This window comes from Carya illinoinensis, chromosome 15, assembly GCF_018687715.1.
Source record: "Carya illinoinensis cultivar Pawnee chromosome 15, C.illinoinensisPawnee_v1, whole genome shotgun sequence".
In the NCBI taxonomy this organism is placed as follows: Eukaryota; Viridiplantae; Streptophyta; class Magnoliopsida; order Fagales; family Juglandaceae; genus Carya; species Carya illinoinensis.
This window is the reverse complement of record NC_056766.1, coordinates 45186933-45203223: the sequence shown is the minus strand read 5'-3', so window position 1 is coordinate 45203223 and position 16291 is coordinate 45186933. Positions and strand designations below refer to the sequence as shown.

The 16291-nt window shown below is 35.2% G+C and overlaps 1 protein-coding gene across 2 annotated transcripts; it reads right to left on the bottom strand.

Annotated features, from left to right (window-relative positions):
- Positions 1-574: 574 nt before the first annotated feature.
- Positions 575-6147, bottom strand: LOC122297372 (disease resistance protein RUN1-like). 2 transcript variants are annotated; one of them, XM_043107410.1, is made up of 7 exons: positions 5563-6147; positions 3742-4834; positions 3251-3538; positions 3129-3156; positions 1961-2244; positions 1118-1862; positions 575-990 (listed from the first exon to the last, which is right to left on the bottom strand). In XM_043107410.1, exons 1-5 carry the CDS (start codon positions 6081-6083, stop codon positions 2240-2242), a joined length of 1935 nt encoding a protein of 644 aa, XP_042963344.1. In that variant the 5' UTR covers positions 6084-6147; the 3' UTR covers positions 575-990; positions 1118-1862; positions 1961-2239. The 2 variants fall into 2 exon arrangements, with proteins under 2 accessions (XP_042963344.1, XP_042963343.1); XM_043107409.1 differs by having other exon boundaries at positions 1961-3156.
- Positions 6148-16291: the final 10144 nt, after the last annotated feature.

Here is a 16291-nt window from a genome sequence, read left to right as displayed (position 1 = left end):
CTTTGTAGGATCCAGCTTGTTCTTGAATTATCTCCAACTCAATAAATGAAAGGTCCGCATAATTGAATCCGATCGATCCCCAGATTTTCTGGATTGCGTTCAGGAGTTTGGTCACTAGAATTAAAAAGCAAACTTTTCTTCGAGTGTTGCCATATCAGCACCAAACATTCTTAAATGATGGACAGACTTTAAATGACCAATCTGGGCAGTACCAATCTGAACTGCAACTAAAAATGATTCCTTTTCAAGCTACGAAATGGAGCTTGGCCCAATTCAAGATTTTGAGTCAAGACAATAAAGATTTCCGATTGAACTCAAAGACTGACAAAAAAGGGAAACAAAAAGAGAAGCATAAGCCAGCTAAAAGTAGAGATTGGCTTTGTTTGACCGCATAAATATCAAAAGAAAACTCTCCTGCACAAGACAATGCAGTCTATAATCTTATAGTTAGCTTGAACAAAATTCATCATAAGCTAAAGCAATAGAAAGAGGAACAGGTACAGAGGCAAGGCATGTACAAGTAATATGTAGGTATACACAATTTGATGCATTGCATGAGAGCAGCGATATAATATAAATGAACCGTAAAAAAAGAGCTGTATTACTTGTCTTGAAGTTCATACAAAGATTTAGCAGAAAATTTCAAGTAAATTACCAAAAGAAAAATCAACAACACTTGCTTATACAAGCTCATCACACACCAATGGCTCGTGAAAGTCATGCCTCTGTCCTAAAACCAACCCCACCTCCTCCCAGACCTTTAAAAGAAAAAAACAGAGAGAGAGAACCAAAACTTCCCCAACTCAACCATTCAATCCCAAATTAACCTGCAATGCAGTTAAATCCCCTGCAAACCCACAACCATATCACGAACAACACCGAGCACACAAACAAGTCCAGCAACAACACCACCCACACATGTTTCCTCCAAATTTCCTTTGACTTTTGCCCATCATTTGAGAAACCCTTTTGCACCGGCAGCGTAAAATCCTTGTACACGCCATTGATATCATGAAACCAATCCAATAAAATTAAGCCAATAATAATAATAATAAATTAATTAATTAATTTAAAACAAAACCAAACTGAGGAATTTTATCAACGCAAAGACACTGACCTGGAGCCTAGTAAGCCTTCTACGAATTGCCCTAGCTTTCTTGGGACGCAGATCGAGAGGCAGGTACTTCTTCTTCTTCTTTTAAACTTCTCTCAGAGCCTCCTTCTGCTTCTGCGAAATCACCGTCAACACATGCGCAATCGATAACCACATTTGAATTGCCCAAGTTTTGAGAGCGCCTCTTGTGTTGTGGATGCCTGTTAAATTCCAAGTTGCTGTCTTCATCATCTCGGCGTCTCTTAGAAAGTTGGATACCATTCGATGCATTTACTGAGCACTCCCCAACTGTTAAACTCTCATTCTCTTCATGCTTATATATTATGTGAACTCCACAACTTTTGAAGATCGGTTCTTGTTTGCTCTCAAATATAAACCATAGATTGTCTCCTGTTGGGTTCCGTAGCCATTGCTCGATAGATTTTGGAAATGAGTAGTTCAGATATACATGATCCCATTCCCAATCATCCATCTCTCCAAAGTTATCAAAACATATGTCAAAATCTGCTTCTACAAGCCTGTTACCGTTTATAGAAACATAAATATCAGTCGACCCTCCATCTGATCCATCCGGGTCTTTTCCAAGAGCAGCACTGAAAACAATTCCTATGATTTTATCCAAATACAAGGGCCCACTAATATCCAATTCACAGGAATGACTATTTGAAGTCTCCTTAGTATGGCTAAACCAATCTAGAATCTTATTTCCTGGAAATATAATACCACGTGAATGGTCCTGAATATGTTCCTGTTAAAACATATATCACATATTTTCATGTATATGCACAAAGCAATCCGCAAACACAAACACCTACGAAAAAACATAGAGAAGTACTAGAGACATACCTCAACAAATGAAGGATTTGGCGCCTGACTCCCTATATTTGCATCCAATGTATGGCAATAGGACAAATCAATCCATCTTAGCTTTCGTAAGCCACATGATGTATAGAATTGAAATTTCGTTGATACTTCTAGGCATCTTTCCAAGCGGCGACAATCACTAGCATATAGCTCTTGTATATTTGGTGGAAGATGCAGAATTTCTTTAAGGTTGTCGCAATGCCTCAAATTGAGAATCCTCAATTCAACAAGGAAAAGTATAGTTGCAAGCACAATTGTGCACTAATCTGTGCACCAATGTGATGTGATTGGTCAAAAAGTAGATTTTATTGAAAACAGTGTTAATTTAAATTTTAAGTATGAATAAATCAGGGTTGGTACAAAACCCATTCAACAAAGCTTTTGATACTTGGAGGAAGGCTGACAATAGCACTACTTTCAGATAGATCTAACTCTTGCAAAGTGGATGAGCAATAATCTGAAAAGTCGTCAAGATACCAATTATTAAAAACCGACGGCCAAAACCCATCAACCAATGGGGATGTTGTCAGGTGCAACTTTTTAAGCCTAGTGAGGTACCCAATGGATGAATGTATTTCATCTATTGCAATATTTGGATGATTAGCGAGAGAAAGACTCTTCAGATGTTGCAAGTGAGGAATGCTGATTAGGAGATGCACTAGGCTTCCTTCTATAGATAAATGGTCAATACCAGTGAAGCATCCATTAACGGATGAATCTGGTTCATCTTCTTCAAGCTTTATAGAATAGTCACCAAGACAAAGCTCATTTCGATTTTGCAATCGAGAAGTGCATCGTTTCAAAGATAACGAATTAATAGCAGGAGTGAGGTACCCAATAATGGATGAAGGCAATTCTTTAATTGGAGTGCCCTCCAAATGAATGGAACTTAAAAATTCCATTTTACACTCGATTTGTGGAAAGTTTTGAAGTTCTGAGCAATCATAAAGTGCAAGGTATCTTAGAGATCTCAACTTGAGACGCCTTGGAAAACTCCTCAGGTTAGGGCATCCATAAAGGCCCAAACTAACAAGCTTGTTGAGGAATCCAACAGAATCATGAATTTCAACTAAATTTTCACACGTCAGAATACTCAATTCCTCTAAATTTGAGCAACTCGAGAAATCCGGAATTCTGGTTAAGAACTTACACTTAGAAAATTTCATTTTCGTCAAGTTCTGTTGAAAAACAACAAATATGTTATTAGCTCTAAGGAAGTTTAGGACACGAGTAATTTAAAGAAGGAAATATCGATAGTACTACTAATTGTACCTTAAATTTCCCGGTAATGATTTCCTTGATGCAACCTGCATGCATTTTAAAAACAACCAGCTTCTCTCCACGAAAATTGGATGGCAAAGATTGTAAATGATAGTTTGACCAATTAAGCACTCTTAATTCATTAGAAAGATAATTAAATTCTCCAGAAAAGTGTGCATTATGGCTTATAAAAATTCTGAGTCTTTTCATCTCCTTAAACGCATTGGGACTCAGGCATATCGTGTCATGATCATGACCAACAGGAAGATCCACTTTTATCCCCTCAACATTGTTTGTTCCCTAATGAGAAAATTCATAAGAGTGCAAGTAAAATTAGATCATTAAAGAAATATCACCTTATCTATCGATATATATGATATTTTATTTAATATGCAGTTCTTTGCCATTTTTTATGAAAAGATGAAAAGCAATTAAAAACTTGTCATGTAAGTTTCACCAGTAAAAAGTGTTCAATTGAAAGTGCTTTTAATCTAATAACTTACAGTATTTTCCTCTAGTACATAGCGAATATCTTCATGACACCATAATCTACTACGTGCGCCTGGTTCTTTGGGTGATTCCTTTCGAACAATTTCTCTGCCCATGTCTTGTAGCAAGTCGTGCATCCAAATATCATACCCAACAGTGATAAGACACTTGTCTATAAGCTTCGGGATACCATCATTAGGATGGAAATTACAACTCTCAAATATTTTAATGACATCAGCCAAAGGTTGTCCTTTGAAGAAACATGCAATATCAAGAAACATGTCCTTATCACATTCTTCCAGTCCATCATAACTTACTTGAAGTACACTCTGAATATTTTCGTTGGGTATTTGTTTATATTTATCCAATGCACTTTCCCATTGACAAATGGTTTTACCTTTTAGATTTGAACCCAGCACTGTTAAAGCTAGTGGAAGACCTCGAGCATATTGCATTACTTGTTCAAAGACTTCTGCATAACTGTCAAGTGGTTCTTCTTTCTCGAAAGCATGCAAGCTAACGAGCTTACGAGCTTCACTGTATGCCAAAATCTCCATCTGGTATGTTGAATCAACTTTAAAGATATTTAATAAATCTTGATCTCTTGTTGTTACGATGATTCTGCTTCCTGGACCAAACCATTTACGATCTCCGGCTAATGTTTCTAGTTGTTTCAACTCATCCACATCATCTAGAATTAGGAGAACTCTTTTAGAGTGAAGTCTATGACTGATCACATTTATGCCTCTATCACAATCACGAACATCCAAATTTTCTCCCAAAATCTCATAAAGAAGTGTATTTTGTAGCCGAATCAAACCTCCTGTTTTTGAAGATTCTCTAATGTTTTTCAAGAAACAACTTCCTTCAAATTGATGAAAAATCCTGTTATATATCTCTTTTGAAATAGTTGTCTTACCAATTCCACCGGTTCCCCATATTCCTACCATGCATGTAATATCATTCCTTTCCAAGCTTAAACGCTGATAAATGTCTCGTACACGAGACTTTATTCCAACCGGATACTTAGCAACATTAAGAGATGTACGATTTATCATTATCGAGTCCACCCATGTAATGATGTCCAAAATAAAGTCTGATTCATTCCTATCAATACAAAAGACGAGAAATTTAAAGAGTTAAGACTTTTCAATGTAATACACACATAAAGATGACTCAGTTACAATATTTTTTTTTTTTTCCTTTTTTTCTCCTTTACAAAATGACATTAGTAGATCATAACCATGTCAAAGATTGGCTTTATTCTTCCTCATGGTCTTTCAAGACTACATTCTTCATTCATTTCATGAATTTTTAAACATCTTAAAAACTTCTTTCTTGTTCTATTCTCGAATTTGTCCCTTCCTTAATTATGAAACTTATACTAAGAGTATTTTTCAGTTTCTCTAAACAAATTGATGTTTAATTAAAACCTTTGCTTATACTTTATAGAACCCAAAAATAAACAATTCACAACTTTTTTCTTAATTATACGTGGGCAAAAGAAAAAAAAAAAAAAAACATAGAGAAGATTTCGATGGATTTGTATTTTTTCATGTTCTTCTCTTCTCTTTCTCCTATAAACTTCATGTGAAATTAATGTGGTAGTACCGTATTAAATCCCTCAGTAAGAAAACATTTCTAATTTAAGTGTGGTATGCATAAAATTCAATGCCAAAAAGATTGATAAATATCAAATAGTACATTTGCATGGCACCATATGATCTTAATCAATTTGCAAACTCTCATATCTTGGATTTGTCTAAATTTTCCCCATAAACTTATATTGAACATCATATATAAACATATATATAAGCAAAGCTCATTAGAAGTACCTGTCCCCTAATACGACGCCGGCCAAACTGCCTACTTTTTTTAAAGCTGCCTCCCACATTGTAACCTTTACTTCATCATTAATAGCAAATCTAAGTCTAGCAAATGCTTTTCCAAAACTTCCTTTTTGACGTCGTACATCTGACGGATTTACGTCGTAGAACAGGGGTAAAACATTTTGTTTCACCATTGCCTTGCACTCAAGAATCTTCAATAGCTCATCTAAACACCATCTAGAATCTGAATAGTTCTTAGAGAGTACAACGATAGAAATCTTTGATCCATCAATTGCTTTGAGAAGTTCTGACGAAATTTCCTCTCCTTTTTCGAGATTGTTGTCTATGTAAGTGTTGACTCCCCTTCGATACAAAGCATGGTATAGATGAGAAATAAAGTATTTGCGAACATCCGTACCTCTAGAACTCAAGAATACGTCGTGAGTCCACCTACGAATGGAAGAAGAAGAAGAGAATGAGAGAGAGGAAGAAGCTCCTAATTGAAAGGCCATGGAAGAAGTGCTCATCCTGATCGATCAGATGTGTATGCAAGATTAGTATCACGAAGAGGTCCAATAATTATAGATCGAGTACTTATTGCAAATAAATAAAAATAGAGAAGTGAGTGATCAAACTTCTCGGCAACTTCTTGGCAACAACCAGCCTGCTAACCAGCAGGTCAAATATATTATACCACTCCATTCATTTGACCGGTTGCTGGAATGCAAATATTCATGTTGCCTACCTAAAGGCTAGGCCCGGATTTCTTTAATTTCCTTCCACATAAAACAAACGTCCATATCGAATACGTACCCATTATGATTCTTAAAAGGAATTTTCTGTATGAACTTTAGACTATTGGGATAGTTCTTGGCAAGCCAACTTGCACTGCCCATGCATTTAATGGCTTTGAACTAAAGTCGCTTCGCGTAAAACAAACGTCCATATCTAATATCCATTAGGAATGTTTTAAATGAATTTCCTGCATGTATGAATTTTAGACTTTGGGAATTTCCTGACATGTGAGCTGGATTAAAGATTTATCACGTCATGTATCTACTCCAACATCAAGTACAAATTTAATTAAATGGAGACGTTGCGTGGGAAGTTTCTTGGTCAAATGACATTATCAGCGTGGGGAAGTTGGGTGGGAAGTTTCTTGGTAAGCCAAATTGCAATACCCAAGCATTTACACGGTTTTGAACTGATCAAGTCCGTCCACATAAAACAAAGATCCATATTGAATACACATTAGGATTGTTGTAATGACTTTTCTGTATGAACTTTAGACTATTAATTGGGATATCTTGATGACGTGGAGGCATTGAAGATTTATCACATCAAAGGAAAGGACGTTGGCCCCAAAACTTAAATATGATCATACTGTAACAGTAACCATACATATGGCTGATGACGTCGAAAGAAGTCCTTGCTTGTAGACCTGACAATGAAGTTATCTACTGGTGCACAATAAGTTTCTGTAAGATGCAATCTAGCTAGCAATATTGTAAAAAAAGAAAAATCACCATGCAGTACTCATGTCTGTGCTTAAAATCCTATCAGGCTAGCTTGTGAATGGGGCTTATAAACGCTTATATATCCTTCGAACTCCTTCGAACTTTAGCATACAGCAGGATGGAATTTATATAAATATAACAATTCTGCCATATTCTTGTTTCTGTTTTACCATTCTTTGGGGCTTTGGTTTGTTTGTTTTTTTCTCTGAAAATACTATTTATACTTACAATTTTACACGCATAATCATATACATTGCCGTGTTAGCTATAGAAATTATGAAGATTTAGAAAATCAAATTAAAAATAAAAATTGGATAAAATGAATGAGGATATATATTTTTTTTTTTAAAAAGGACGATCCCCCAATTTTATTGGATGACTTCACTTATGGAGGAGGAAAACCATAGTTATAGCTGAATACCTGGAGTTACATATAAGCCTAAAATCCCACAAAATCAAGTATCAAAATGAAGTATACTAAATAACACCGGACATAATACACCGAACCCGCGTCAAACCAAAAAATTGCATACTTAATAAATAAAACCTGCAATCAAAAGTAGCAACAAAACTGTTAACAATGTCTTATAACTTGTAATCCAGTTTGATCCATTCGAATAGCTCCCTTAATGGCTTTTGGAAGATTGTCTCTAGTGTTGAAAACAAGATCAGTGCCTGCCTCTAGTGCCCAATCTAGCTAATTTTTCTGCTACATATGCATGGGTTCGTTTCCCAAAAAACAAATGGTAGAGATATATCACCATGGAACGAGCCATCTTTTTAACCTCTTTACAGTGTCTCTGACTCCACTAAGGAACTTGCCCACCTTTCTCCCACTAGTTAACCACTAGCTTAGAATCCCTTCGCACCTGTATATGCTTAATATTTATTTTCGCACATAGACTAAGGTCATCAGCTAGTATTCTTATCTCAGCTAAATTGTTAGAATTAATTCCATGAAACCGAACAAATGTGAAAATCATGTGACCATTCTCATCGTGCAGTATCCCTCCACCTCCACTTCTACCAGGATTATGAAGACTACTGCCATCCACGGTAAGTTTAGCAAAGCCCTGAGTCAGGCGCATCCACTTCAAGACCTGCATTGATTTTGTCTGAACAAGCATATTATTTAAACCGAATTGTTGTAATGTCACCCCATCAGAGGTTTGGTGAAGGATTTATTCATTTTATTGTTCATGAGCTAAGCTAAAAAAATTTTGATCTTGTAGCACACTTGCTCTCACTACAACAGAAAGCCTTTTTCCCGGCGCTTTTAAATCGCCGGCAAATCCTCAGAAATCGCCGCTAGATCTCTATCCCAGCGATTACATAATCGCCGATACTATTCAGCCATTTCTTCTATACAGCAGCGAAAATAAAAAATCGCCGTCTAATAAATGATCTATTCCGGCGAATTTATAATCGCCGCAAATTAATTTCAAAAACCTAAATCTATATACCGGCGATTTACAAATCGCTGGAAATTAAATAAACGGCGATTTAGTTATCGCCGATAAATAAATAATATAACCGGAATGTATTCAGCGGCGTTTGAGAAATCGCCGGAAATTTAATTGCCGGCATTTGAGGAATCGTCGGGAATTAAATAAACGGCGTTTGTGAAATCGCCGCTAAATAATTAACCGGCGTTTCATAAATCGCTGGTAATTTAATCTCCGGCGTTTTAAAAATCGCTGGAAATTTATTAGCCGGCGTTTTATAAATCGCCAAAAATCTATTACCCGGCGTTTCATAAAACGCTGCAAATTTATAATCCGGCGTTTTAGGAATCACTGGAAATTTATTTAGCGGCGATTTAGGAAACGCCGGATAATCAAATTAAATGACGGAAAGATATATTCCGGCGTTTACGGAATCGCCGGGTAATAAAGTTCCAGCGATTCCTAAAACGCCGGGATATATTTTACACTTTAAAAATCATATACCGGCATTTATAAAATCGCCGCTAATTTAATATGCGGCGATTCAGTAAACGCCGGTATATAAACAACGCCGTTAAATAATTTTCCAGCGTTTATATAATCGCCGTCATTTTGATTAGCAGCGATTAATAAATTGCCAGTAAATAACTTAACGCCCATTCCATTATATTCCAGCGATTTGAAAATCGCTGGAATATAATAATACAGCATTTTTTTGCATTATAATTTTATAATGGTGTTTTGTAAGTTTTTGGCGGCGATTGAAAAATCGCTGGAAAATCCTAAGAATTCCAAATTTTAATAACCCAGTATTCCTACATGGGTCTCATTTAAATGAGACCAATGAGTTCTCATTTAAATGAAACCCAATAAGAATACTGGGTCTCATCTTTCACCCATGCATTAATCATGAAAACCAAATATTTTCATGATTAATCATCCAAATGTACCTGATTGACATGAGTAGCTAATTAATTATCCATACATCAACAAATTTGGAATATATCAATATTCAAGTAAAGTCATCAATCAGACCAAAGTCATATATATTCATTTGCTTGGTGGTGCATTATACTGTCATATCAAGTACAAGCTGAGCTACTGATTATGTGAAGAGATAATCATCACTAATATTTGAAACATGTTCAAGCCTCTACTACATCCAAAATCAAAGAGCTACCAAGTTGTGCTTGTTGGTGCCTTCAATGCACGCCAATGAACATCACTGAAGTTTTGAAGATTGTTCCCATCTGTTTAAAATTAGCAAAACCAATACAAACTCGTATTGCTGGTTGCATCGTCCCCCTATAAGAAGCCTACCCGGCCAAGCATTAATCCTGCAGTTGTGCTTTCGTGTTCCTGAGAAGTAAAGTGTCAAAAAAGCAAAATGAGTCCCTGGTTATTCAAAGAATAAAAGACTACAGAAATAGATTATGATGGTAGAGGAGGAGAGGGAAAAAAACAGAGGTGCATGGCATTAAATTGTTAGCTGAAATATTGACTTCTATTAGACAAAGACCAGAAACAACTGGCATGCATGCCTGTTATGCAAAAGGCCTGCGTATACAAATTAACAAAAATTACAAAACAACTCTAGAAGAATCCATTTAAGTCAATTAAACCATTATGCCAGAGCAGAACCAGCAGCAAATAAACTGAAAATAAATACTTTGCTTTATAGATGTTTCAAAACATGTAGTCTTGAATGAAACAGTCTGTCTCAGGCCATCTACACCTTCCAGTTGAGACTACTATTGAATATTCTGGTCTAGACAGAATATCCCCTGCAATTCTCTATGCTGTATTCTTTTAGAAAACTGTTTTACAGTCGGAGGCAGAATATGGCTATCAAAAGAGCCAAGGGTGCTCTTCAGAAGGTTCTAGTGAGATGGTATCCGGCTGTTGGGAGGTTTAAAATTAATGATGTGACAGGGAAGTTAGAGATTGACTGCAACGATAAAGGCATTACCTTCATAACTGCAGTCTCTAATTCCAATCTAGAAGAGCTTGGCACGCTACAGGAAACACAGCCATGCTACGTATGCCCAAATCTTCAGTTTTGGACATACGTACGATATTCAGACCAAGCTTTGTTCATCAAAGTTGAGCAAGATATGTATTTTCAGAAATAACAACTAATTAATCCAAAGTGCACATGATTATTCTTCAGGATTACTTTGGGTCATGAAATTATACTCTTGACCAAGATGTGTAGTACATATCTTCAGTACTCTTACCCACCGCCGCCTTGTTGGTGCTGATTTATTTTTCTTGAAACACGTTTTTCAAACGTGTAGGAAACTCTAACCCTAGACAAACTTATTTTTCTTTCATGACTCTTCAAGTAAAAATTCATATTCATAATAATGGAGTCATAAATGTTTTTGTCGATAAATCCTCCTATTTAAAACATAAATCGTCTTTTTGTATACTAGGAGTTAGTAAATTATCTTTTTTTAATCATTCATGAATGTTCAGTATAGAAAGTTTACCTCAGATCATTTGGTCATTATATCTGGAAATTTTGCTTCTCTAGTTATGAAAAACCTGATACATACATTATTGGGTAATGGTCATTTCTTTTCACAACATGAGTAATTTTGTGTAATACTTAATATGAGTAATTTTGTTCAAAACTCAGCTCATAATGGGTATTTGATGTTAATTCGTACTCGTGCCTCGTACATTTAATACAATCCCTATAAAAAACATTTAATGCAACCAATTTTTATGATTAATATAGTGAATGAATACGGCTAGTATCTCTTAAATGATTGTGCTTTCTAGCTTTTGTTAAATTGTGACATATATGAAGTTGATTCCAATACTGAATATATGGAACTTGTATTTTAGTTAACTTTCTAAGTTCTAACACCTTGATTGAAGCCATGTTAACTGTCATTTAACACCGCTTCACATATTGTGATTATAAGTGTGACATTTATTTAATTTCAACTCTAATGTAGCTCTAGATTTAACTTATGTAAAGGAAAAAGTAGGTCCTAGATGTAGGTCTGATTGGGCCATCAGTTCACTTGTAGAGTGATGAATCTTTATATAAATATATATATATATATATATACACATTGCTCTTGAATGAGTGGCTATAGATAAATCATGATTTTAAGTTAGCTGAATCTATTAGATGGATTTTGTTTTATCTGTTGAGCTTGTTTGTTATTCTCTTTAAGATATTTTTGTTGAGACACTGGATTGTTTTTTTCATAGTGGTTTATTTTCCTACTTCTTATTTTTTGTTTATTTTATCAAAATAAAGTTTGTTGCACTATTTTTCTTTTTGTTTTAGTTTTACGAATAGAACCCAATATCCAAAGGTTTCTAAATTGTATTGTGCTGGAAATTTTAGTTCTAAATTGTTTTTTATTCTTTCTTAAGGTAAAATTCAATCCAAAAGTACATTGAAGTGCTGGAGAAGCATTAAGCAAATAGAAAATGACTTGCAGAAGCTCCTCCTATGAAGCCTCAGCAACAAGCAAAAAAGCAGTCTGATGTGAAGTAGGCAATAGAAAACAAACCAATCTAATGTGAAGTAGAAATTAAAAGAGAGAGGACCAAAAGCAATAGATATAGAGTAGCACTGCGTGCCAAGAATTTTGTCCTTATTTGTACTTTTGTCAAATCATTGTAAGTTTATTACAAACCAAAGGTACATTGATATTATCGTGAATTATGTGCTATAAATTGGGTAGGTTATATTTTGAGCTCTGTACACAATTTGGATTGTGTTGTTGTGAGACTAAGAAGTATTTTGATTGTAAGTTACTTGAATTGTGTTGAATAAAGTCTCAATAGCCTCTGTTTATAAAGTATTTTGGTTTTAAATTATGAATTATGCTGTTGAAATGACACCAGGTATTAAACTATGACATAATTGTGTTAAAATGTTTTTTTTTTTATTCTCTACATAGCTGCATCCAACTTTTTGGAAATGCAACTTAGTGTGTGGACCATGATCAACCATGCAACAAACATTGGTCCCCATAAGAAGCATATGTCCATTTTCACATGTTAGGATTTGTGTTTGGTTGCCACAACATCCATTTCTGACCAGTACACCAATTACACACACTAGAAAGATGCTTAAAACTATTAAAGTTGATAAACAATATTTACAACCATTCAATACTTTTAATTATGAGCTATAGAAAATAGTAGAGCCAAAAATAACATGTAAAAAAGAACTTGACTGAACATTAACACAAACATCATTAAACATGGTTATAACCATTCAATAGCATTACAAGTGAAAGTCAAAAATTACATGACCCAAAAAGCTGACCTATCTGTTAAACTAGTATTAAAACTTGTACAAAATACACATTTCCCAACATAGTACACCAACTTCACAGTATTTACAACTTGCACAAAATACAACCTCCTCTCCTCCATTAGAACCATGTACAATTCAATTAACTTACTCCAAGTCAGGTACGCAACTTGTGGCGTATGATGTAAGGAGTGGAGCTGCATAGTGATGGATTTTAATCTAGAGGAAGGGGGAGAGACAATTGGACGTGGAGGTCACCGTTTGCTTGTGGTGGTGAACAGCAGGTGATTTTCGTGGGCCACAATTTGTGGATTTAGCATTGGGGAACTAAGGTAGTCCATGCTTAACCCAACTAAAAACAAAAATTATTGTAGCCTAAAATAACTTCTTTGGATGGTTGGGACCAATTTATCACCAAGAATACACGTCGATTTTAAGCCAATTATTACACCAAAACTAAAGGAACATCAACGTACAGCTCCAGGGTTAATCAAGCAAATGTAGTATTGATAGCTCAGTGAGTGAAACAGAGGATATATATATATATATATATATATATATAGAATTTCTCATATATATAATCGATAGTTATACTCTAATAAAATTAGGTGACACGAAGACTGAGTCAGACATGGAAGACTATTCTCAATTGATTTCACTCGAAAAAGGAAGAGAATAATATTCAAGGGTTTTGAATGCATACCAGCTTACATTAAAATTATTATAGCCACAAATTATTCTTTTCACAACATGGTAATGTTTTTCTAATGTCACCTTAGATCATGATTTTTCCTATTAAAATCATGGCTAGCATTGTCTATGTCATTCTAGACAGATATTCAAACCCTAAAAGAAGTGGCAGTGATCACAAGTACAAAGAAGAAGCCACAAAGCAAATTAAAGTGACTAACCTTTCATCTGTTGCGTGGAGAAACGACTGGCCTTCTTCCTCGGCAGCCAGCGTGTGCAAACGAGGGACTGAAACACCGGTTGAATTTCGGAGACAGTGAAACAGGGGAAGCTTTAGAACGGGAAGGAGAACACCGGTGTGGGTCGACGAGGAGTGGAAAATGGGGGCAATGAGGAGGGGTTTCAGTCGGGGGAGGTTGCCGGCGGAGATTTTGGTCACCCATTCCTCCACTTCGATTTTCCGAATTAGATGGGTGTGCGATGGTGAGGGCGGGGGAAATAAGTTGGGGGGAAAGTGTTTTGGCACCCTGAGTCTATCTCGACACTAAATGCAAATATGGGATGTTGCGGCGTGGAATGTCGTTGCAATATATTTTTGTAGTCGCCGCTAAAACCATTTAATTAGATGGCGCCAGTGAATCTGTAGAACTACGCGGCGAGTTCCTAATCGCAGGCAAATTAATACATATAGCAGCGTTTTATCTTGCGGCAATTATAAAATCGCCGGTAAAACTACGATTTCTTGTAGTGTCTCTAGTTTGTATAACCCCCTCCATTCTAGATTTACACTTGGATAACCACAGCCACCAGCTTATTGAAGAAGGGAGAATGCCAATCACAACGTTGATTTGCTAAACCACATGAAAGTGGATACTTAATACATACAATATTGTGCATAAAGCTGTACGTTTATATATATATATATATATATATAAATATATATATATATATCACTATTATTTTTATTTTGTAATCTGGATGTACCACATTGTTTTAATTTAGCTTAGTACCCTTTCAAACAAAAAAATAATTTAGGTTAATACAGCCTTACTTACCCAACTTTGCGATGAGATGAGAAATTTATAAATAGTAATGAGATAGGGATTTGCTATGCATCAGCTACTATTCATTTTCACACCACACACTTATAGCTTTTTTATAAGGTGTAGGGGTGCTTTTCATAGGGTATATGGGTATTTTTCATAGGGTGTGGGGTGTGGAGTGGTGAATAGTAACTGATGAGAAGAATTTTTCTTTTATAAATAGTAATAAAATAGTTTGAATTAATATGTTTTATGGGGTTTTGGAAAATATGAGAGAAAATGTTGAATAAAAATATTATAAAATTAAAATAGAGTCAGAATATAATTTTTTAATACTATTTTGTTTTGTGATTTGAAAAGATTGAATTATTTTTTGAGTTTTATTTAGAAATTTAAAAAAAATTATAATGATTAGGTATTGACTAGATGAAAAAGCTAAAGTTTTGAAATTGAAAAGTGTTTACGTTTTAATGATGTTTTGATATTGAAATGAGATGGTTGGAGAGATTTATATATCCAAACGAGACCTAATTGCACTTTTATGGTAAGTATTGGCACAACATACAAAAAGGTTAGTATATGACGAGGTTCATGTTGGATGCTGAATTTATATAGAAAGCAACACAAAATATACAGACATTACGATAAATGTGCATTATGCATATCAATGATCAATCCATGAGATCAGCGCTGCCCTTAATGATAATGTGGAGTAATAATGCTGATTTCAGATGAGATTAAGCAAAGAAAAATACATCCCAATTCCCAAAGTGCCTCTAATATCATTGATCCCAATCTTAATTCTGGGGTGTTTATTGTTTATGTAATTGTTTGGGGCAGAGATTGCTATGAAATCTTCTATTATGTAGTAGCTGTGTCAGTTATTAACTCCTTATGTCGATTGCATGTTCCTGGAACTAGGAAGCTTTTATTATGTAGTTGTTATACTTTTGCAAATCTTTCTTATGACTTGAATCCTTCAACATTTGACATTTGTTATATTTGGTTGAAGTTTGAATATCTCTTCGAGTTTGTGACTACCTCTCAAGGAAATATAAGTTAGGCTAACGAATCCTTTGATGCTCGTGAAAAGGCTAACAATTTCAGTATCCGATAGATCTGAACGATCAAAGTGAACATGAAAGTAAGAATGGTAAAGAAATTTGATTCTGTTTGGGAACAAGTTAGAATATTCATCACTTGTAACGCAGTGTTTGAATTCGTTGGAGGCTCCAATTCATGGAGTTGTTTTCACTCGATGAAATCTCGTCTTCACTTAATATTGACTGTCCATCATCCCCCATCTTCTTCACGAGATTTGGACAACAACCAAGACAACGCGCGCATAAATGTTGAGTAAAGATGGGGGATGACGGACAGCCAATATTGCAGTACCATAGATATAAATCCTCAAGTCCAACGAGATTCCCAATGGATAAAGGTGGTTCTACTGCAGTGCCACTCAGCAACGTAATGATTCCATTTTACGCTCGATTTCAGGAAAATATTCTGAGGTTAGTGCATCCATCAGAACTCAACTTTAAAAGATTATCTAGGGATCCAACGGAATCATGCACTTCAACTAAACTTTTACACTCTTTTACACTGAAAATAATCGAGGTGCTTGAAAAATCCAGAATTTCTTTTAAGAATTTCCAATGAGTGAAAGCCATAATCCTAAAATTCTGTAAAAGAAAAAAGAAACGAACCACAACCCCAAAGAAGGGCAAAGCTAAAGAAGAAACAAGAACA